General features: G+C 41.4%; 1 protein-coding gene and 1 long non-coding RNA gene across 4 annotated transcripts; one reads left to right on the top strand and one right to left on the bottom strand.

Annotated features, from left to right (window-relative positions):
* The first annotated feature begins 618 nt into the window (after positions 1 to 618).
* On the top strand, positions 619 to 9,894 carry LOC109909744 (uncharacterized). Its single transcript, XR_002257792.2, has 4 exons — positions 619 to 926; positions 6,872 to 6,989; positions 7,211 to 7,341; positions 7,597 to 9,894. It is a non-coding gene; the product is annotated as an uncharacterized LOC109909744 (long non-coding RNA).
* Positions 9,895 to 13,976: 4,082 nt separating this feature from the next.
* Positions 13,977 to 22,418, bottom strand: LOC109908904 (protein YIF1B-like). 3 transcript variants are annotated; one of them, XM_031796069.1, is made up of 8 exons: positions 22,286 to 22,418; positions 16,482 to 16,702; positions 16,264 to 16,368; positions 16,016 to 16,094; positions 15,855 to 15,912; positions 15,612 to 15,767; positions 15,328 to 15,421; positions 13,977 to 15,209 (listed from the first exon to the last, which is right to left on the bottom strand). In XM_031796069.1, the coding sequence occupies exons 2-8, from the start codon at positions 16,677 to 16,679 to the stop codon at positions 15,054 to 15,056; spliced, it is 846 nt and encodes a 281-aa protein (XP_031651929.1). In that variant the 5' UTR covers positions 16,680 to 16,702; positions 22,286 to 22,418; the 3' UTR covers positions 13,977 to 15,053. The 3 variants fall into 3 exon arrangements, with proteins under 3 accessions (XP_031651929.1, XP_020363276.1, XP_020363275.1); XM_020507687.2 differs by lacking the exon at positions 22,286 to 22,418 and adding an exon at positions 21,657 to 21,824; XM_020507686.2 differs by lacking the exon at positions 22,286 to 22,418 and adding an exon at positions 21,667 to 21,824.
* Positions 22,419 to 23,897: the final 1,479 nt, after the last annotated feature.

Raw genomic sequence — 23,897 nt, 5'->3', positions numbered from 1 at the left:
TTTTTAAGTTGGAGAACTTGCACAATTGGTGGCTGACTAAATACTTTTTTGCCCCACTGTATTATGTCATCTTCACAGAAAGCGAGTTAGAACAAGCCAGAATATATTATTTTAAAAAGCAGCTCGTTGGGTAAGAGCAAGATTACACACTCTCAAAAGGACTTCGCTGTCGACTACTCCATAACATGATGACCAACAAGAGATCCATAACGCGAGCCACAACGGAGGACTTAAAGTATCCATTGAAGCGTGAAGTAAATTCTATTGCCAAACGACTGGTAGAATATTACCATATGCTGCGGGACAATTCGGTGCATTATAAATATGAATGGGTGAGTGATCATCTTGTTCACTTCCTTTTAGTCTAACCATTGTGGCTTTTGCTATGCAGTAATTAACAGTGGTAATCTCTGCATTGTTGTGTCATGTGCATTTAAAGGGATACTTTGGAATTTTGGCAATGAGGCCCTTTATCTACTTCCCCTGAGTTAGATTAACTATTGGATACGATTATATTATCCACAAGTTCATTTGACTCTGGGGAAGTAGATTAAGAGCCTCATTGCCAAAATCCCAAAGTATCCCTTTAAAGGGAGACATTACATATGTGTCCTAACAGGAAACTGTCTCCAGACTACTGATGAAGCGATTACAGAATGTGCGGACCCCTCAAAAGACCAAGGGCAGAAAGCCCAAGGCTGCTACACTTGGAAAGAAGATCAAGGGCCATACACCTGAATGGGAGAAGAGAAGAGAAGAGAAGGCAAGGCGCCTTGAGTTTGGATCTGGACCGATCGACAGCATCCGTGATGCATTAACTGATGACTATCACTGCAGTTCTAGTGGCTCCACGGTGTTTCTTGACAAGTCCCAATTTAGATCCAGCAACCCAGAGAGTGAAGAGCAGGTTGATGGTAATGAAGCATGTAAGTAGGCTTTATACTCTGTTTACAAACAACACATTTAAATCTTGTCAACTCAAACATTAATTTACACTGTCACTGTTTTGGCATATGCCCTTATCGGGCTGTTGCACTGTCCACTAATTTAAAAATAGTTCAAACTCGCATTTTCTGGCAGAAGGCTAAATCTGATTGCTGTGCTCTCAGCACCAGGGTTTAGGGCTTATTTCCAAACTAGTTCCTAGACCCTACCACTTCAATTCAATCAAATGTATTTCCAAAGCCCTTTTTTACATCAGTCAATGTGCTATACAGAAACCCAGCCTAAAACACCAAACAGCAAGCAATGCAGATGTAGAAGCACGGTGGCTAGGAAAAACTGTCTAGGAAGGTAGGATCCTAGGAAGAAACCTAGAGAGGAACCAGGCTCTGAGGGGTGGCCAGTCCTCTTCTGGCTGTGCCGGGTGGAGATGGTACATAGCCATTAAGGCCAGATTATTCTTCAAGATGTTCAGTGCATAGATAATTCACACAGGACGGGATAAGACAGGAGAATTACACCAGATTTAACAGACTGGCCCTAGCCCCTTGCACATAGACTATTGCAGCATAGATACTGGAGGCTGAGACTTGGGGGGGGGGGGGGCACTGTTGCACTGTTGCCCCGTCCAACGATACCCCCGGACAGGGCCAACCAAGCTGGATATAATCCCACACACTTTGCCAAAGCACAGCCCCCACACCACTAGAGGGATATCAACAGACCACCAACTTACTACCCTGAGACAAGGCTGAGTATAGCCCACGAAGATCTCCTCCACCGCACGAGCCGGAGGGGACTCAAAACCGGACAGGAAGATCAAGTCTGTGACTCAACCCACTCAAGTGAACTACCCCTCCTAGGGACGGCATGGAAGAGCACTAGTAAGCCAGTGACTCAGACTCGTAATAGGGTCAGAGGCAGAGAATCCCAGTGGAGAGAGGGCCAGGTAGAGACTGCAAGGGCGGTTCATCGTGCCAGTTCTTTGCCGTTCAACTTTGCACCCCTGGGTAATACTATACTCAATCATAGGACCTTACTGAAGAGATGAGTCTTCAGTAAAGGCTTAAAGGTTGAAACCGAGGGACAATACGGAGGCTTGCGTCTTGTGACCGTAGCGTATGTGTAGGTATGTACAGCAGGACCAAATCGGAGAGATAGTTAGGAGCAAGCCCATGTAATGTTTGTAGGTTAGCAGTAAAACCTGAAAATCAGCCCTAGCCTTAACAAGAAGCCAGTGTAGAGAGGCTAGCACTGGAGTAATATGATTAATTTCTAGTCAAGATTCTAGCAGCAGTGTTTGGCACTAACTGAAGTTTATTTAGTGCTTTATCCGGGTAGAGCATTGCAGTAGTCTAATCTAGAAGTGACAAAAGCATGGATTAGCTTTTCTGTATCATTTTAGGACAAAAAGTTTCCGATTTGTTTTAGTCAGAAGAGAGATCAGGGTCCAGAGTAACGCCGAGGTCCTTCAGTTTTATTTGAGATGACTGTACAACCATCAAGATTAATTGTAAGATCCAACAGCATATCTCTTTGTTTCTTGGGAACTACAGTAGAACTAGCATCTCTGTTTTGTCAGAGTTTAAAAGTAAAACCATTTGCCGCCATCCACTTCCCTATGTCTGAAACACAGGCTTCCAAGGTAGTTGGAAGACTTCCAGTTTGGTAGAGCGCCATATCCATCCCAATTTTCTGGAAGCTCGCTCTGGTATTTTCTGTGTACCAGGGACCAAATGTCTTGTGACAACTGTCGCTAGGGTAATATTCAAGGTTAAATTGACATCCTCAGTTAGGTGGTTAACTGATTTTTGTACTCCGACGTCCTTGGGTAGGTGGAGGGAGTCTGGAAGTCATCTAGGAATCTTTGGGTTGTCCAAGAATTTATAGCACAGTTTTTGATGATCCTTGGTTGGGGTTTGAGCAGATGATTTGTTGTGGTTGCAAACGTTATAAGATGGTGGTTTGATAGTCTAGGATTGAGGAAAAACATTTAACTCCACAATATTTATTCCACGGGACAAAACTAGATCAAGGGTGTGACAGTGGCAATGAGTTGGTCCAGAGACATTTTTTTAACCTTTTTATTTAACTAGGCAAGTCAGTTAAGAACAAATTTGAACTTGCAACCTTTCGGTTACTAGTCCAACGCTCTAACCACTAGGCTACCCTTGGACAAAACACACTGAGTCAATGATGGAGTGGGTCTGTGGACTGTTCTATGGGAATATTAAAGTCATAAAAAATGTAAATATTATCTGCCATGACTACAAGGTCTGATAAGAATTCAGGGAACTCTGTGAGGAGCACTGTATACGGCCCAGGAGGCCTGAAAACAGTAGCTATAAAAGTGATTGAGTTGGCTGCATAGATTTCATGACTAGAAGCTAAAAAGACAAAAACGCGGTAATAAAAATGAAATTGCTGTCGGAAATGTTAGCAACACCTCTGCCTTTTGAGGGATGCACAGGGATATGGACATTAGTGTAACCATGGGGAGAAGCCTCATTTAACACAGTAAATTCATCAGGCTTGAGTCATGTTTCAGTCAGGCCAATCACATCAAGATTATGGTCAGTGATTAGTTCATTGACTATGACTGCCTTGGGAAGTGAGGGATCTAACATTAAGTAACCCTATTTTGAGATGTGAGATCACAACCTCTTTCAATAATGACAGGACTGGAGGAGATCTTTATTCCAATGAGATTGCTAAAGCGAATACCGCCATGTTTTGCTCAAGCTAGATCGAGGCACAGACACGGTCTCAATGGGGATAGCTGAGCTGACTACACTGACTGTGCTAGTGGCAGACTCCACTAAGCTGCACCCTATCTCATTGTGGAGCTAGAGGAGTGAGAGCACCCCTCCAGCTAGGATGGAGTCCATCACTCCTCAGCAGGCCAGGCTTTTTCCTGTTTGTGGGTGAGTTCAAGAAAGAGGGCCAATTATCTCCAAATTCTGTCTTTTTGGAGTGGCAGAAAACCATTTTCAACCAGCAATTGAGTTGAGACTCGGCTTTTGAGCTCTTCACTGGGAGGGGCTAGAGATAATTACTCAATGCCGACACATTGTTCAATTTGATTTACACACTGAAGCTATATTGCGCTTGGTGACCTCTGACTGTTTCATTCTAACATCGTTGGAGCCGACATGGATAACAATATCCCTATACTCTCTACACTCTACAGTTTTAGCCTTAGCCAGCACCGTCTTCAGATTAGCCTTTACGTCAGTAGCCCTGCCCCCTGGTAAACAGTGTATGATCGCTGGATGATTCGTTTTAAGTCTAATACTGCGGGTAATGGAGTTGCCAATGACTAGGGTTTTCAATTTGTCAGAGCTAATGGTGGGAGGATTTGGCGGCTCAAACCCCGTAACGGGTGGAGGAGAGACGTGAGAATGCTCAGCCTCTGACTCAGACTCGTTGTTTAATGGGGAGAACCGGTTGAAAGTTTCTGTCGGCTGAATGAGCGACACCAGTTGAGCATTCCGACAGCATTTCCTTCCAGAAGCCATGAGAAAATGTACTACTATCTGTACTTATTGGTGGCACAGATGCTGTTTCATCCTTTCCTACACTTAAATTAAATTTCCTACACCCTTGCCTAACGATTGCGTCTGAAGGTGGGCTTGGAGCACGGTTATTGTCACCATAAGGCGATAGTTCTCCTGTATATTATGAATGCAGCGACTGCAATTAGATGGCATAATGTTAATGTTACTACTTAGCTTCGGCTGGTGGAGGTCCTGTAGAACCATGTCCAGATAAAGCATCCGAGGTGAAAAAGTTGAATGAAAAAAGTTGTACGAGGGGGAAAAATTAAAATATAAAACAGTTATTAAACATTTTGAAAGTAAAAACCTTAAAGTTGACATGGAGCAAAGTAACGTTAGCGTTTTACAGCACATTGGTTGACTGTCATTCATATTCCATTCACCCAGTTAAATGTAACAACGATTTTCCCTATACCCATCATAAAGTTGCTTCAACCTAGCCTATGAATGAACGTTTACAATGTGCACACAGGTTGAGAGACATATTTGATGTGATAGACAGTGACACATGGACAGACAGTGACATTCAATACCGCCTTGCACACTCTTGCCTGCATCTAGCTGATAATGTTAGTCCAACAGTTGCAAACAAAAGTTTCTATACCTGGACAAATTCAGGTATGTTTATCCCCGTTTTGTTCAGTTGGCTTCTGTTTAAGAAATGTTTTTCAACAGAATGGGCAGATTGAATATACCACTGATCATACGTAAACACAGTTCAGTTTCATAGCTGCCACGATGTATTCCTTCTCACATCTACGTTATGCGCTCTTCTACTTTCACCGCTTCCCTTCGCTTGTGGACTTCATACATCAGCTGTATGTGACAAGGTGAAAAATCCTTTCTAAGTTACACACAGCCTACATCATTATCACCATATTAGCAAAATTAACATCATAATCAGCATAGCTAATAAAACTAACACGTTAGTAAACCCGCTAAATCATGCGGTAACGTTAGTGTCCATCAGCAAGCAGTTGCACCGGTGGCAATACATTTGTAAAACCAAAAGCTCACCTTATACTTGGAAGAGTTCCAGTGTTGTGTTGGATAGTCATTACCAGCTAGCTAACATAGCTAGCTGGCTGTTTGAGCAGGGTCTTTCAGTAGGCTAAACTAGCTAGCTGCATTTGCTAGCTAAGTAGGTGAAACTGAAAGCAAAAAGAAACGACACTCTCGCTCTCTCTTTCTTCTTTATTTTGGAAGAAATTAATTTGTTCAACTATTTTCTTTCTCTTGAGTCAACTACTCACCACACTGTATACACTGCAGTGCTAGCTAGCTGTAGCTTATGCTTTCAGTACTAGATTCATTCTCTGATCATTTGATTGGATGAACAACATGTCAATTCATGCTGCAAGAGCTCTGATATGTTGGAGGACGTCCTCCGGAAGTTGTTGTAATTACTGTGTAAGTCTATGGAAGGGGGTGAGAACCATGAGCCTCCTAGGTTTTGTATTGAAGTAAATTGTTGAGTGGCAGCTCTCAGGGAACTGTGGGGGGATCTTGGAGGGTTGGTGGCCCGGCGGTTGGGAGCTTGTGCCCGGTGGCCGATAGGTGGCTGGTTCGGGTCCCTGTTTTGACCTGTTGGGAGACCTGTCAACGTGCCCTTGGACAGGATGATTATCCTGGTTGCTTCTATTGGTCACTCTGGATGGGAGTCTGTTAGATGACTGAATGTAATGTAAATGTTGTGGCTTCACTGCAAATTGATTTTATGTTTGAATATTTTTTTGGAAGAATACAAAAAAAAAAAAAGTCCTATATATATATATATATATATATATATTTTTTTTTTTTATTTTTTTTTTATTTTTTTTTATTTATTTATTTTTATTATTTTTTTTACTAAAAGCATTGTATTTGGGACAGACCCCCAAAACCAATTCTTCCTTTGGCCGCCTCTCCTTCCAGTTCTCTGCTGCCAATGACTGGAACGAACTACAAAAATCTCTGAAACTGGAAACACTTATCTCCCTCACTAGCTTTAAGCACCAGCTGTCAGAGCAGCTCACAGATTACTGAACCTGTACATAGCCCATCTATAATTTAGCCCAAACAACTACCTCTTCCCCTACTGTATTATTTATTTTGCACCCCATTATTTTTATTTCTACTTTGCACATTCTTATACATTGCTATATTGTATTTACCTCGCCACCATGGCCTTTTGTTTGCCTTTACCTCCCGTATCTCACCTCATTTGCTCACATCGTATATAAACTTATTTTTCTACTGTATTATTGACTGTATGTTTGTTTTCCTCCATGTGTAACTCTGTGTCGTTGTATGTGTCGAACTACTTTGCTTTATCTTGACCAGGTCGCAATTGTAAATGAGAACTTGTTCTCAACTTGACTGCGTGTGTCCAGGTGCTGCGGTTGCTGTGCCAGGCCTGAGCCAACCCCCTCTGGAGCAGCAGCTCTATGTGAGCCGGGCTCTGCTGCTGTGTGTGACTGAGTGATGCAGAGCTACAGTAGCTACGCTCAGGTAACACCCCTAATATTACGGCACAGTATTGTCACACGGTCAGAGCTGTTCATACTACTTTCTGACCTGTCTGCCTCTTGAGTTATATATTCATTTTTCCTAGGAAAACGACGATAAACATTTTGTTATGGGAAGTGTCCATGTAGTCCCACCTTGTTGAAGTCTGTTTTCTTCTGTTTTGTGCCTAATGATCACAACCCTAATGTCTTTTCCCATGTCAGAGTTACTGCAGGTCATGCTGGGCGGGATACAGAGCCACCTGGATAGCAGCGTAGTGCATGTGAGGGGCATGGTGGTTGGGGGGTGTCTCCGCTCCTGCATGGACATCAACAGAGCCAAGCTCAAACTCGAGGTATACTATAGTATGGCACCTGAAGTGGCTTATATTCTGTTCTCTGCTTATACTGCTCTGAATGAACTGGATGGGTGAATACAAATACCATAATGCTTTCACCTATCTGCTGTTCAGATCAGTGCAAATGAAAGGAGATCGAGGAAGCCACTGTAGACTATTGAAGTGCACCTCTACAATAAGCTTTGCCTGCCTTATTATGATTAATGTGTAGGACACAGGGAAGGGTGTGTGTTCAGTGTTTCTTTCCCTCAGGATGAGGAGACCAAGGAGCTGCTCTCACTGATGACTCCACTTTCTGATGAAGAAACGGAGCCACTTGATGACAGATTGGCTCGTCCTCGAGGTCAAAGCCATCACAGGCTGCTTCAGTGGCCCAGAAATCAGGAGCTGACCCAGACTCTTGTTATACACTACATTTATTAACATAATGTTGTCTATGAGACTGAAGTTGTATATTTAATTCAAATCATTACAACTTAATGAATCTTCCCACGGGCAGTTAAGGCATGGTATGGAGCTCACCAACTTGTAGTCCTAAAAAACATAAATGCTTCAAAAATCACAAATTTAGATTAATTGATGAAGATTATTTCATTGAGGAGAACATATACGATCTCCTAAGCCTGTGTTTACCACAGACCTTATTTTCGGTGTTTATCCAAAAACGCCATTAATTTCCCCATAACCTTGTCCAACGAACCATGGTGGAGTTAGTGCCTACAAAAAGATGCCATTTTTATTTCTCTCTACAGTAGTGTTGTATTAACTAGGCTCTATGTCCCTGTCCTGTGTTTGTATGAACCAGTGATGATTCGCTCACCCCCTACTGACCAGGAGATGAGATTAGCCACCTTGCTACCCCTGAGACAGTCTTGGAGAGTAAGATACAGTAAAAACAGTACATTCGGAAAGTATTCAGACCCCTTCCCCATTTCGTTATAGCCTTATTCTAAAATGGATTAAATGAAACATTGGACTCTGCAAGGTGTTGAAAGTGTTCCACAGGGATGCTGGCCCATGTTGACTCCAATGCTTCCCACAGTTGTCAAGTTGTTTGGCTGGCCTTTTGGTGATGGATCTTTCTTGATACACACAGGAAACCGTTGAGTGCAGGGTACTTGAATTAAAATGAGCAGAACAGAACATGATCAAATATGTTATTTCCTTACTAGTTTTCCTTTCACCACAATGGCACTCAGCCAGGCAGGTACAGAATTGATTGATTAAGCGCTGACAAACATCACATCGATAGCTAAAAGGCCGGGCAAATGTAGATGTATTCCTGGCAGGATACTGATGTTAATGAATGGGTTTTGCCAGACAACCAGGGATGTAGTGGAGCGTGAACGCCATTTACGCACGTTTTTACTTGTGAAATAGCGTTTACTCACCTTTTTAAATGTATTTTTGTATTATTGTTTACCCACTTATTATTACGTTCCCAGCATTGATCAACGCTCAGAAGGATTGTTGATCAGAGTTCTAACCTCAGCAGGAGCAGTTGACTGAAATTAAGATGGCTTATACAATTTCTCTTAACAAAATACATTTTATTTACAGAGGGTAGTGAGACAGGGAGCGGTAAGTCAGGCTGCAATGAAGGAGGCAAAGGAAGATCCAAAGAGAAAGCGTTGAAGCAAGCAGGGACGGAGGACAGTATTACAGTTGTACCCAAACTTGGGGTCCCCAACATTTTTAAATAGGTCCCCTGAGAGTTCTTAATCTTATTAAACACATTAATAACTTGTATCTCTTCAAATGGGTATAGAATGCAACATTTTAGTCAACTAAATGAAGGGCATTTTACACAGTCAGAATTCGTCATTGTGTTGGGACAGCTTGTGGGACCCAACATGTTGACTTATGAAGACAATTTAAATATTATCATGTAAACTGAACAAAAATATAAATGCAACATGCAAAAATTTCTAATATTATACTGGGTTAGTTCATATGAGAAAATCAGTCAACATCATCAGTACTGACTTACCACTCTTGTGTAGTAAAAATAAGTAGTGAAATGTATTATTGAGTAGAACTTGTAAGGTAGTGATGGTGGTTTTTTCATGTGGTTGATATACTGCAATCTGGTGGCGACGAAAAACATTTGCATAATAGGAACTATTACAAATTGATGATCCTTGAAAATAAATATTAGTGCTTAAAAGACTGCAGCATTGCAGTTCTTGACACAAACCGGTGTGCCTGGCACCTACTACCATACCCCGTTCAAAGGCACTTTAATCTTTTGCCTTGGCCATTCACCCTCTGAATGGCACACATACACAATCCATGTCTCAAGGATATAACATCAATAAGGGATCATAGCGTTCACCTGGTCAGTCTGTCGTGGTGTCCACAACGTTTTGTACACTTAGTGTACATACCATGCACAGTTTTGACAATGTGGATGATACATACTGAATTTATACTGAATTTATACTGTTTTTCATACTAAGATGTGTTGCTTTTTCACATATTTGTTAATTGGTTTTGCAAGAGTTGGTTGATGGGTCAGTTGGTTTTTGAATATGTTGATGCCATTTTTTTATTTTTTATCTTTATTTTACTAGGCAAGTCAGTTAAGAACAAATTCTTATTTTCATTGACTAAGAATAGAATGCAATGTCCACCCCAAAATATAAGCTTGTTTTACTCCATTGTTTGTAAACAATATAATTGTACAAATAAATTGTTGGTTGCATAAATAATGACTAAATGTTACATGAAATGTAATTAAGAAATATTTAAACCGAATGAAAACCCCTATGTTTAATATGTATTGGCAATAATTCACTTAATGGTGAGGCATAGAATAATACATGTCTTTTCTCACACTGGATGTTTAAAATATGAGCAGGTCATGCTTCTTTAGTAGTGGAATAATGACAATTAGCACTTGAATGTTCTTAATACTGTGTACTTACTGAATTGATGTGTGATTATTAATACAATTGTTCATTGACTCATTTGATACTGTGATACTGTTTCCATTTGAATGAAACTACATTGAAATTACTTTGTTCAAGTCATTGAAATGACCTGAAAACACTAACTTTCAACTGAAAGTAGGATATTAGGAAGATGTTCTTGATGTTTTGTACACAATGTATACTGTCCAAAATGTATCCTTGCCATAAGTGTCCCCATGGCATACTACAAACAGTGCCTTCCGGAAAGTATTCAGACCCCTTGACTTTTTCCACAATTTGTTACGTTACAGCCTTATTCTGAAATTAAATAGTCCCCCCCCCCCTCAAACTACACACAGTACCCCATAATGACAAAGCAAAAGCAGGTTTAGAATTTTTGCAAATGTATTATAAATAACAAAAACTATCACATTTACATAAGTATTCAGTACTTTGTTGAAGGGACTTTGGCAGCGATTACAGCATCAAGTCTTGGGTATGACGTTACAAGCACCTCCTGCATTGTCTTGGCTGTGTGCTTAGGGTTGTTGTCCCGTTGGAAGGTGAACCTTCACCAAAGTCGGAGGTCCTGAGCGCTCTGGAGCAGGTCTTCACCAAGGATCTCTGTACTTTGCACCGTTCATCTTAACCTCGATCCTGACTAGTCTCCCAGTTCACGCCACTGAAAAACATCCCCACAGCATGATGCTGCCACCACCATGCTTCACCATAGGGATGGTTTTGGCCAGGTGATGAGCGGTGCCTGGTTTCCTCCAGATGTGATGCTTGGCATTGAGGCCAAAGAGTTCAATCTTGGTTTCATCAGACTAGAGTCTTGTTTCTCATGGTCTTAGGTGCCTTTTGGCAAACTCCAAGCGGGCTGTCATGTGCCTTTTACTGAGGAGTGGCTTCCGTCTGGTCACTCTACCATATAGGCTTGATAGGTAGAGTGCTGCATAGATGGTTGTCCTTCTAGAAGGTTCTCCCATCTCCACAGAGGAACTCTGGAGTGCTATCAGAGTGACCATCTGGTTATTGGTCACCTCCCGGAGGCCCTTCTCCCCTAATTGCTCAGTTTAGCAGGGAGGCCAGCTCTAGAAGAGTCTTGGTGGTTCTAAACTTCCATTTAAGAATGATCAAGGCCACTGTGTTCTTGAGGGACCTACAATGCTGCGTAATCTTTTTGGTACCCTTCCCCAGTTCTGTGGCTCGTCACAATCCTGTCTCGGAACTCTACGGAGAATTACTTCGACCTCAGCTTGGTTTTTGCTCTGACATGCACTGTCAACTGTGGGACCTTTATATTAGACAGGTCATGTCCAATCAGTCAAATTTCTCAGGTGGCTCCAATAAAGTTTATTAAAGGATGATCATTGGGAAACAGGATGCATCTGAGCTCAATTTCGAGTCTCCTAGCAAAGCGTCTGAATCGTTATGTCAATAACGACAGGGTAGCCTAGTGGTTAGAGCGTTGGACTAGTAACCGAAAGGTTGCAAGTTCAAATCCCCAAGCTGACAAGGTACAAATCTGTCGTTCTGCCCCTGAACAGGCAGTTGTCCTAGGAACAGTAGGTTATCATTGAAAATAAGAATTTGTTCTTAACTGACTTGCCTAGTAAAATAAAGGTTAAAAAAAATATTTTTAAAAATAAGGTATTTGCAAACATTTCTGAACCTGTTTTCGCTTTGTTATTATGGTGTAATGTGTAGATTAGTTTTTAAATGCATGTTAGAATAAGGCTATAACAAAATGTGGAAAAAGTGAAGGGGTCTGAGTACTTACTGTTTGAACATAGCTATGAATCTGGAAATACACTGTCTTGCAATACTTGGCACCACTTGTCTATTTTCTTTGACAACTCAAAAGGAAAAAACTTCAATCAAACCAGATGGATAAATTATTTGTGGTCGTCTATGGAGAGTTTCTGTGGACAGGCATATAGAGAATAATATTTGTCTGCGAAGTAAAACCACACCTGTGTCTTTCTTCTATATTGTCGGTACCCAATCAGACTACGGACAGCCATCTTCATGGAGAGACATAACTGATCTCATTTTACACGTTGAATTGTGAACATAATACCAAATAATAGTTTTATACAGAGATCACCTGAAATATGTAGATTGGTCTTTCTCAGAACATCGTCAGAAACCCATGTAGTAGTGCAAGTAGATTTTATTGGTTTCTCGCATTCAAAGACTGAACATTTATTTACAATTTAATCCTAAATTATTAACAAACAGTAAAATCCTAAAAGTAGCACAGTTTAAATAACAATGTTAAAAGATACAATATATGCAAAACAATAATTCAACTACAATCTTTGGGTCGCAGCAGAAAAGCTCAGTGCTTGACAAGTACTGTATATGGCAAAGTGTAATGTGTAGGCCAAATTTTCCCACCTGTACATTTAAATCTAGCCAGAATGAAAGGTTAGCGGGTAGTGAAGTCCATTCCAGTTGCTATTGGCCTCTCAGATATGAAAATAATACATTGGTATTACTGGTATTACAATCCAATCTTTTTTGATTGTATTATTTATAAGTCACATAGCTTTCTGTAAGCATGAACAAGGCCACTGTCCAATATATCAATTGCAGCTTTTATCCAAGCATTATCATAATTTGACCACGTCTCGCTATAGGTTATTATATTCAGGTTCCGTTAGCGATTTATCACTGATCAATTATTTGGAGGAAACTAAACCACAGTTGTACTCCCAGCCTGTCGCTTTTTAAAACATTTGGTGCTTTTTAGGCCTATATAGGGGTTCTTTTCAATACAAGATTACAATAATATAAAGACAACATCCATGAGTAAAGAACAACCCTGTCCAAACCTGTTTGGATAATGCTTTACGCCACTCTGAGATGCACTTTGTAGCCTACTTCAACTTGTTTTGGTTTTTACTGTGGGCATTAGGGCCTATGTGTCATTTCTATTTATACTGTTCAATATATTTTGTACACACATCCAGATACTCAGCTCGTTTGCGTGGTGACTTTTTTAGGGATGGTTCTCAGATGATTCTCAGAATATTTATTTGTACGGCCGTGGACAGGTCAAGGTTAATTGGGACAGTAGGCTATTATGGCCAGTCTTAAATCATTGGATAAAAAAAGCAGTCTGTAATGATGAGTATTAAACAAAACGTGCCATTTCCTTTCAATTTATACAGCTTGTTTAATAATGGGAGGTCCAAGACAGGTTGAATTCATTTACATACAGGGAGGGACCATGGCATCTGGGCAAAATGTGGAAGCAGCGGTGGATAAGACACATTTTATTACCATGTGTAACGCAACACATTTCGATTAGATAGTGATCCGATCAAGAACGGATGACAACCACATGTTAATCCAAGGTGTAAACCACAACTTCTGTTACCTGATTGTGCCATGTGACAGTGGGGACAGAGCAGGAGTGTTGGATCAAGATTGACAGGAATATCTGACATACATCTGCTAATGTCAAGGTAAGCAGGCTTTATCATACACACCGGCTTTCCTTATTGATTACCATATCATCCTAACCTGGGGCAGAGAGGGAAAAGGGCTAAGGTGTTAATCTTACATAGATACAATGTAGCCATTGTCCATTAAAGCTTATTTCCTGTTGGAAAAAAATTGTAGCAATAGGAAGCAAAGTTTGAGTGTATGTTAGTGATACCGGACAAGACATATTCAGCTTCATAACAGTTCAATTTAAAAAAGCCATATCAAATTTGTACTCCAGTTTCAGTTTATTTATCAAGTTAAAGAGAGCATTAGAGGATCCATGTTATTCCGCCTCTGTATATCAAATATTCATAAAAGCAACTGAGGCATGGCAAGCAACACCATTTTAGCGTGATATCTCTAGTAATTAGGCCTACATTTGAAATGGAGGCTAGTATTTGATCTTAAACCATTAAATATTTTTTCCACTTTTAATGTTTGAAGCCTGAAAATCAATTACAGTGTCATATGCTCATGTAATTTTGTCAAGCTTGTTTAAAAAAGCATCAGCTGTAATTTAAGATGACTTAATGACTTTGTTACATCATTGAAAGTCTTTTGTTTGGGCTTCAGTTTGTGGCACCAAGACATGTACAAAAAGCATTTTTCGTATTTACAAACACACATCCACAAATCTGTTTACAGACATCATCCTGTGATTAAGGACATTAAGAGCGCTTTTTGTGTGTGTTCACTGGACGGCGCAGGCAAATTATGCTAAAGCCTTTGAGTCAATGTAAGTATGTAACGCAAGAACACAATAAGCCTCATGAAATGGTTTCCCTGCGTAGTTGTGACACATTACAAATTGTGGGCTGCAAATTCTGCAATGCAATGCCGCAGGACAGCCATTTTATGGAGCTAACTTCGTTCTTGCGTTGCCTACTTACGTAGGCTATGAATTTGCCTTAACTGTGCTTCCATCCTTGGCTCAGTCAAAGCTTTTGCGATTGAGGACCCAAGCTGGATTGCTAATATACAACCATATGTTCACAAATACTTAGAAAACATAACTAATTACAGTATACAAAACATGACGAGCCAGTCAATTATCCTTCTTAGACAATTACGTTTTAAAAAAACAATACAAAAGACAGGTCAACACTACTGTTACACTTGTACTGTGAGACTTCGCAATGCTAATTCTACAATGCCATTTGTGTGGTTTTATTTATCCGTGCATGTGTCCCACACCTCTGCAGCAAATGGTGGGGAGAAGTGATGGTCAGTGAACAGTCTTATTTTTCCATAGAGAGGTAGTGTCTTGTCAGATGAAACACTCCTGGTCAGCTCGTGGTCTTACCTGACCAGGTGATAGGTCAACCAGTACATAAAAATGGGCTGGGCGGCTGCGATGGACATGGTCAGGTACATCCTCAGCTGGTTCCTGGCCCCGTGAACCAACACGCCTTGGGCTGCTGCCTCAGACAGGAGCTTTAGTCTCAACGTGCGGATCTGAAGAGAGGACCAAGACAGAGGGAGCCAAAATCACGCTTGTGAACCTACGTACAGTTGTCAAGGGACATTGGGTGGAGTAAATCCGATTCTATCGTCCGCTCTTCCTGCTACTCACCATGAAGACGAAGATGGATATACAGCACCACAGCAGCGTTAGGTAATATCCCGTTCGACCAAATAGTAACCCTGCCACGACCCCTACAATCATCCTGCACACACAAGGGAATCTTTCACAATTCATCTGAGTAGTTGATGTGTCATCATGTCTTTACAACTTTAATATATACTTGAGACAACTTCCATGTTGAAAGACAGGGAAATCCAGAAACACAAACCGCAATGTCATACTAATCATGTCAGAGATAGCAAGAGAGAGAGAGAGAGAGAGACCAGCCGTACCCCACATATTTGTATCCGGAGAAGGCCACAAGATCGATAGTGGTGAGGTCTGTGTTGACTGTGACCAGGTAGAGACTGAGGAGGACAACCAGCACCTCCATGATGAGCCACACCAGGGCTGAGCTGGCCTGCATGCCCAGGATCTCAGGGGTAAACCTAGAGGGGAGATTAGGGTAGATACACGTTTCAGGATACTCTTTATACAGAAAACTGGGAAGAAAGGTGCAAAGTGGACCAGTTTACCTGTTCTGTGTTCCGAGCGCTAACCCAGCCACCAGGATGTATGTGATAAAACCCATTGCTGCAAAATAATATAAAGCGATGTTAAAACAATAATAGGCTAGTTGCAGGTTTTATTTGTTTAGTTTCAGTCAGGGTGGTAGACCTGACCAAATCTCCTTTACCTGGAATGTACAAGTCAGGAGCGTTGATATCAAAGCGTGGAGCCACTGGGGTGTCCTGTTGGTAGCTCACTTCCCAGTTCTAATCAAAAGCAAAACAAAAACATACACCTTCTTCAGTCACCCATTCAATGAGAGTCATCCTAGGGCATAAGTTCAGTATCAGCTTGGTAGCTCTGAGTCTGGACATGGACACAAGCAATACCAACAGATGGTGACCATAGTAACACAGGGTGACATGGCATCAGTACCTGGTGCATGTAGGGGAAGACGAGCAGGCCGAGTTTCTTGCCCACGTAAACTGTGTCCACGGCAAAGTAATATTTCAGCTTAGAGATGGGGAGGAAACGATCCAACTGTAGATGAAACGGAGCAAAACCAAGACAATTTAGGCCCACTTAATGACACATCATGTTGCTACTTGTTAACTGGTACCACAACTATGTACCGTCACTACCATGAGTCTTACATTTTTGTCCACCAAGTCTTTGCCCTGGCTGGCCAGGCTGCTCCCGTAAGCCATGGCCAAGTTGGACATGGGGTCTGAGAGGAGGGTCCGGCCGGGGTGGCCCATCGTCCCAACACCCTGGCCCTGGAACCCAGTGGGCTGCCCCCCCGGCGCTACACTGGTGTCATCAAACAGCTGACTGGGGTCTGTCCCGTCCATTGACGTGCTCCTCGTTTCGGGATCTGTCACACCAGAGGTGGATGAAAGCACATTCTGGTCAGCGGAGTGGGGAATACAGGCTGCAAGTACTGTGCAACACAAGCATGCATCGTTAATACCTGTGATGTTACGTGAAGCTGTAAGGTGGCAAACGTCCAATACATTTTGAAGGACAACCCAAAATGTAGCTGCAAAAGGAGGAGCTATGCAGTGCACATTGACACAATTCAACAAATAGCCTAGCCTAAGCAGACAGTGCCTATAACGGGGTCTCTTCACTCCATGTGTAAGATAAACCCTGTTCTCAGTCATCAATTCTGGGTGTGTTTTATCCTGAGTGCAGAATCACATCGCCCACTAAGCAGATGGATATCCTTATGTCACCTCAGCCGCTTCCTATCAATGTATACTTTGTCCTTCCACAGACATCCATTGGCCTGCACCGTAGACTAATCTCATTATTAATACTTAACAACGAGATCAATTGAGATTAGGAACCTCTTTCTCAAAGAGAGAGAGAGGTCAACCAGGACAAGTAGGCTCTATTTCAAAATTAAACTTCAAAAACGGACACACTTATGGATCTCCACTCGTGGTCTACTGTAGAGCCGGGACGATAACCCAAAAATGATCGGTACCAACCAAACCGAGGATTTGACAGATATCAATAACTTTAAGTAGAGGAATGTGAAGTTTGAAATGAAATAAGTCTGCTAATATGGGGTATTACTAACTGGACAAATGGTACAATATTACAAGTAGCAGTAGTAGTTAAGCGTCATATAACAAAATGAACTGGTGCACACTGTTTTAAAGTTATTCAATTTCTCATTAGCGTGCCAATTTATCGCGATATAGATGTTTGTCCATATCGTCCAGCTCTAGTCTGTCTCAAAAAAGCCTATAGGCCTAAATAATGAAATACAATGTTTGTTATTCATTAGAAGCACATCTCTGATTCTCTATTTCTGACCTATTGAAATGGGTAGCCCTAATGTTTCATATCCTTTACCAAATCAGTAAGTTTACCATGGTACTCTTAGCCGTTCATGACTACAATTCCATTCCATTACAGTGGAGCCAATCCATGTCCCATTTTGCCTTGTGAGTGAAATGGCCCATAGCTCTGACGCTTTATGTAGCAGGTTTTGCCTGTGTTTTCTATCCACACCTACTAATCATATGCATATCATATATTCCTGGCATGAGTAGCAGGAAGTTGAAATTGGGCACGCTATTTATCCAAAAGTGAAAATGCTACCCCCTATTCCAAAGAGGTTAAGCAATGGCTTTTTTTCTGGCCACTTTTCCGTAAAGCCCAGCTCTGTGGAATGTACGGCTTAAAGTGGTCCTATGGACAGATACTCCAATCTCCGCTGTGGAGCTTTGCAGCTCCTTCAGAGTTACCTTCGGTCACTTTGTTGTCTCTCTGATTAATGCCCTCCTTGCCTAGTCCGTGAGTTTTGGTGGGCGGCCCTCTCTTTGCAGGTTTGTTGTGGTGCCATATTCTTTCCATTTTTTAATAATGGATTTAACTTCTCTAGGGTAGGGGGCAGAATTTGGAATTTTGGATATAAAGCATGCCCAAATTAAACTTCCTTCTACTCAGGCCCAGAAGATAGCGTATGCACTCTAAAGTTTCCAAAACTGTTAAAATAATGTCTGTGAGTATAACAGAACTGATTTGGTCGGCGAAAACCTGAGAAAAATCCATTCAGGAAGCAGGATTTTTTTTTGCCGTTTTCCATTCAATGCCATTACAGTACCCATTGACTTAGGACTCAAATTGCAGTTCCTATGCCTTCCACTAGATGTCAACAGTCTTTAGAAATTGTTTCAGGCTTGTATTCTGAAAAATGAGGGAGTAAGAGCAGTCTGAATGAGTGGACCCTGCCGTGTCAAAGAGCTTTTTCATGCGCGCGACCAGAGAGAGTGCCTTTCTTGTTTACCTTTTATATTGACAACGTTATTGTCCGGTTGAAATATTATCGATAATCTAGGCTAAAAACAACCTGAAGATTGAATATAAACATTGTTTGACATGTTTCTATGAACTTTACAGATACAATTTGCATTTTTTTGTCTGCGTCCGTTTGGCCCTGTCCGGGGGTATCATCGGATGGGGCCACAGTGTCTCTCATCCCCTCCTGTCTCAGCCTCCAGTATTTATGCTGCAGTAGTTTATGTGTCGGGGGGCAAGGGTCAGTTTGTTATATCTGGAGTACCTCTACTGTCTTATCCGGTGTCCTGTGTGAATTTAAGTATGCTCTCTCTAATTCTCTTTCTCTCTCTCTTTCTTTCTCTCTCTCTCTCTGAGGACCTGAGCCCTAGGACCATGCCTCAGGACTACCTGGCATGATGACTCCTTGCTGTCCCCAGTCCACCTGGCCCGGCTGCTGCTCCAGTTTCAACTGTTCTGCCTGCGGCTATGGAACCCTGACCTGTTCACCGGACGTGCTACCTGTCCCAGACCTGCTGTTTTCAACTCTCTAGAGACAACAGGAGTGGTAGAGATACTCCTAATGATCGGCTATGAAAAGCCAACTGACATTTACTCCTAAGGTGCTGACTTGTTGCACCCTGGACAAGTACTGTGATTATTGTTATTATTTGACCATGCTGATCATTTATGAACATTTGAACATCTTGGCCATGTTCTGTTATAATCTCCACCCGGCACAGCCAGAAGAGGACTGGCCACCCCTCATAGCCTGGTTCCTCTCTAGGTTTCTTCCTAGGTTTTGGCCTTTCTGGGGAGTTTTTCCTAGCCACCGTGCTTCTACACCTGCATTGCTTGCTGTTTGGGGTTTTAGGCTGGGTTTCTGTACAGCACTTTGAGATATCAGCTGATGTAAGAAGGGCTATATAAATACATTTGATTTGATTTGATTGAGGAGTTCACCACATCAGTCATTGGCTTCTTTCAATAAGTGCATCGATGATGTCATCCCCACAGTTACCGTACGTACATACATACCCCAACCAGAAGCCATGGATTACAGGCAACATCCGCACAGAGCTAAAGGCTAGAGCTGCCACTTTCAGGGAGCGGTACTCTAACCCAGAAGCTTATAAGAAATTCCGCTGTGCCCTCTGGCAAACCATCAAACAGGCAAAGCGTCAATACAGGACTAAGATCGAATCGTACTACACTGACTCTGATGCTCATCGGTTGTGTCAGGGCTTGCAAACCATTACAGACTACAAAGGGAAACACAGCCGAGAGCTGCCCAGTGACACGAGCCTACCAGATGAGCTAAACTACTTCTATGCTCGCTTCAAGGCAAATAACACTGAAACATGCATGAGAGCACCAACTGTTCCGGAAGACTGTGTGATCCCGCTCTCCACAGCCGATGTGAGTAAGACCTTTAAACAGGTCAACATTCACAAGGCCGTAGGTTCAGACGGATTACCAGGACGTGTACTGAGAGCATGTGCTGACCAACTGGCAAGTGTCTTCACTGACATTTTGAACCTCTCAGAGTCTGTAATACCAACATGTTTAAAGCAGACCCCCATGGTCCCTGTGCCCAAGAACACTAAGGTAACCTGCCTAAATGACTACCGACCCGTAGCACTCACGTTTGTAGCTAAGAAAGTCATGAAGAGTGCACAACAAAACCTATTCCCCCTCAGGAGACTGAAAAGATTTGGCATGGGTCCTCAGATCCTCAAAAGGTTCTACAGCTGCACCATCGAGAGCATCTTGACTGGTTGCATCACTGCCTGGTATGGCAACTGCTCAGCCTCCGACCGCAAGGCACTACAGAGTGTTGTGCGTACGGCCAGTACATCACTGGGGCCAAGCTCCCTGCCACCCAGGACCTCTATACCAGGCAGTGTCAGAGGAAGGCCCTAAAAGGAAGCCCCTCCCCCCTCTAGAACACTGCTGCTACTCTCCGTTATTATCTATGCATAGTCACTTTAATAACTCTACCTACATGTGCATTACCGCAACTAACGGTACACCCACACATCGACTCTGTACCGGTACCCCCATGTGTATAGTCTCGCTATTGTTATTTTACTGCTGCTCTTTAATTACTTGGCACTTTTATTTTATTTAACTTTTTTTTTAACTGCATTGTTGGTTAGGGGCTCGTAAGTAAGCATTTCACTGTAAGGACGGTCTACACCGGTTGTATTTGGTGCATGTGACTAATACAATTTGACTTGAATGTCTGTCTAGCAACAATCTACTTGACAGAGCTTGAAGAATGTAACAATTAATAAATGGCAAATATTGTACAATCCAGGTGTGCAAAGCTCTTAGAGACTTACCCCAAAACACACTGCTGTAATCACCGCCAAAGGTGCTTATTTGAAACATGTATTAATTTTGTCATTATGGAGTATTGTGTGTAGATGGGTGGGAAAGAAATATTGAATCCATTTTGAATTCAGGATGTAACACAACAAAATATGGAACAAGCAAGGGGTGCTAAATGACGTAAATAGAATACTGTGTATTGGGAACAAGTTCTGATTGAACACTGGGCGGAGACCAACAAGAAGCTAACAAAACAAGAGGCACAGTCCCATGTCCCAATTTAGAAGCAAGGTAATACGTGAAGGCTTGAAATCGTAACTCTTGAGAGCGAATAGCGCGACCTTCTAACCTACACCTGAATAATGTGGCCCGAAACTGATCAGACTACATGGAATATGACAACGTCACCAGATAGTTTCTAATGACGTGGCTAACAGCCAGCTAGCTAACTCAGTCTTGTGCAATATGGCGTTAGCTAGCCATATTAGTAAGAAATGAGCTGTCATGATTGATAACACACCGCATATGACACACAAAAAGCAAGTTAGCTAGCAACATTTTCCAGGTAGTTAGTTTAGCTTTGGCTTGAAGAGCAGCCATCGAGTGGGTTAGCTTGGTAGTTAGCTATTAGTATTAGCATGCCGGTTAGATACATTTCTAGGCCAAAAAGTTCAGACATTTTACCAATAGTTTGATCAACGTACGTTAACTTACGCTGTCTGGACACACTTTGGGTTGCGGTGTAATCCATGTCCATCAATTATTACAGGTAGTTTCGGATATCGTCTATAAAAACGCTGATATGAAACCATTCAATATGCTTCCTACAAAATTTGTACACAGCCACACCCATGTGTCAACTGGCCAATGATAGAATCCTAAAAGACAAGACGAAGTTGTTCCAGGAAAAATGTGGACCAATCGAAATAATCCACTATAATTCATTTATTTCTACATCTACCATTTACCATCACTTCTTGGACAGACCATACATAGTCTTAGATATTCAGTTTTAGAAACGTATTTGTCCTGTAAACATTACATGGCCATTTTGATAGCGCACAGGGCTGCGGGCCAAACCGTTGTGGGTTTGCAGACTACCATAGACAAGAGTAGGGGTGGAAAGATCTCCTATATAGTAACATGAAAAATTATATTTTATAAACGTTTCATGCAATTCTACTTTGTTGTATAATAGCGGAAACGTTTTTAAATGTCATAGTAATCGGTCGTTAATTACAGTACATAACAGTATTTTTACTTAAGTACTTTACACCACTGATTTTCACCTATATTTTTTGACACACTGCATCTCTTGCACAGTAATATGTACCTGTATTGCACCCTTAGCACGGATATTTAGATCCCATCAGGTTCTGATATAGAGTGGGAAAGTTAATCGGTTTCTCATGACGAATGGTGTTCTAGTCTCTTTCCGCGTTCATCTGCCATCCGAGTTATCGGAAGCTCCTAGTTCCCAGTGGGACATTTCACTTAAACGATCCCCCAAATAGGAATTGCAAGCAGTGGTTGAAAAAGTATCTACTTGTCATACTTGAGTAAACGTAAAGATACATAAAATAGAAAATGACTCAAGTAGAGATTAAAGTCACCCAGTAAAATACTACTTGAGTAAAAGTATATTTTTTAATATACAAAGTAAATGTATTTGCTAAAATATACTTAAGGGAGGTAACGTTAATCATATTAATAAAATATATATTTTACCTAAACCCTCCCTGAATGCTTGAAAAAAAATGACCCTCCCTGAATGCTTGAAAAAAAATGACCCTCCCCTATACTCAAAATAATTTTTAAAACATGTGCATAGGAGTGAACGTCTACCATTTACCATCACTTCTTGGACAGACCAGAGGTTTAGATATGCAGTTTTGGAAACTTATTTGTCCTGTAAACATTACATGGCCATTTTGATAGCGCACGGGGCTGCGGGCCAAACCGTTGTGGGTTTGCAGACTACCATAGACAAGAGTAGGGGTGGAAAGATCTCCTATATAGTAACATGAATAATAGCCTTTTATAAACATTTCATGCAATTCTACTTTATGTTATATAATACCGGAAACTTTTTTTAATACCACACATTACCTGAAATTACAAGATAAGAATGGACAGAGAGGTTAGGCATCTGTTCATTTTATCATATTTCTCCAACGCCAAATCAGTGTGTCTTGTTTGCAACGAAACTGTCCCTGTTTGCAAATAATACAATCTGAGCATGGTACTGTACTTTCAAAAGTTAGGCCTACCTTTCCACCACAGACCAAGTAGGCATACCAACGCAGAACAAATATAAGCTTTAATTGCGGGCTACTCTTCTTCCATAGCTTAACCCAATGAGAGGTCACAAGTAAACCCAGCTGTCTTGGTTTAAACAGTTTACTCAATTGATAGTGACAGAATTGGATTAATTCTCAAGCAAAGTAAATGTATTGTCTCCTCGGCTATGGAAGGTTGTAGCTCAGCCTCTGAATATCCAAGAAACGGAACAATGATATCGCCATATGTATCGGATTCATGTCTTTCATGGGTATTTTACAGCTTGTTCCTATATATAAAGCATCGGACCAAAGCGATGTTACATATCACTTTATTTAATTAATCTCATTCATTTTATTTTCTTCAAAATCTTAAACTAATAAAATCTTGTTAGTAAAATCTAATTAAAATGAAGATGGATTAAATGAATTATGCCCACTCAGTTGCCTACTTTCAGCATCATGAGCTGTCCATTTCTGACTGATTGTGACGTGGCTTCTGCTTCAGGTTTCAGCACCACAATGTAAATTACTCAAATATGGCTTATTGTGAGTTCAATAACTCTGGTAAATAGGCTGACATGGGCAAGAAACATATTGCTTTTACTGAAATCAATTATAGTAGAAGCAAGCTATCAAAGTTGATCTCAGGTCCTCATCTTCCTG

Source organism: Oncorhynchus kisutch, linkage group LG18 (assembly GCF_002021735.2).
Source record: "Oncorhynchus kisutch isolate 150728-3 linkage group LG18, Okis_V2, whole genome shotgun sequence".
Classification (NCBI taxonomy): Eukaryota; Metazoa; Chordata; class Actinopteri; order Salmoniformes; family Salmonidae; genus Oncorhynchus; species Oncorhynchus kisutch.
The sequence above is the reverse complement of the archived record's forward strand: the minus strand, read 5'-3'. Positions and strand labels throughout refer to the sequence as shown.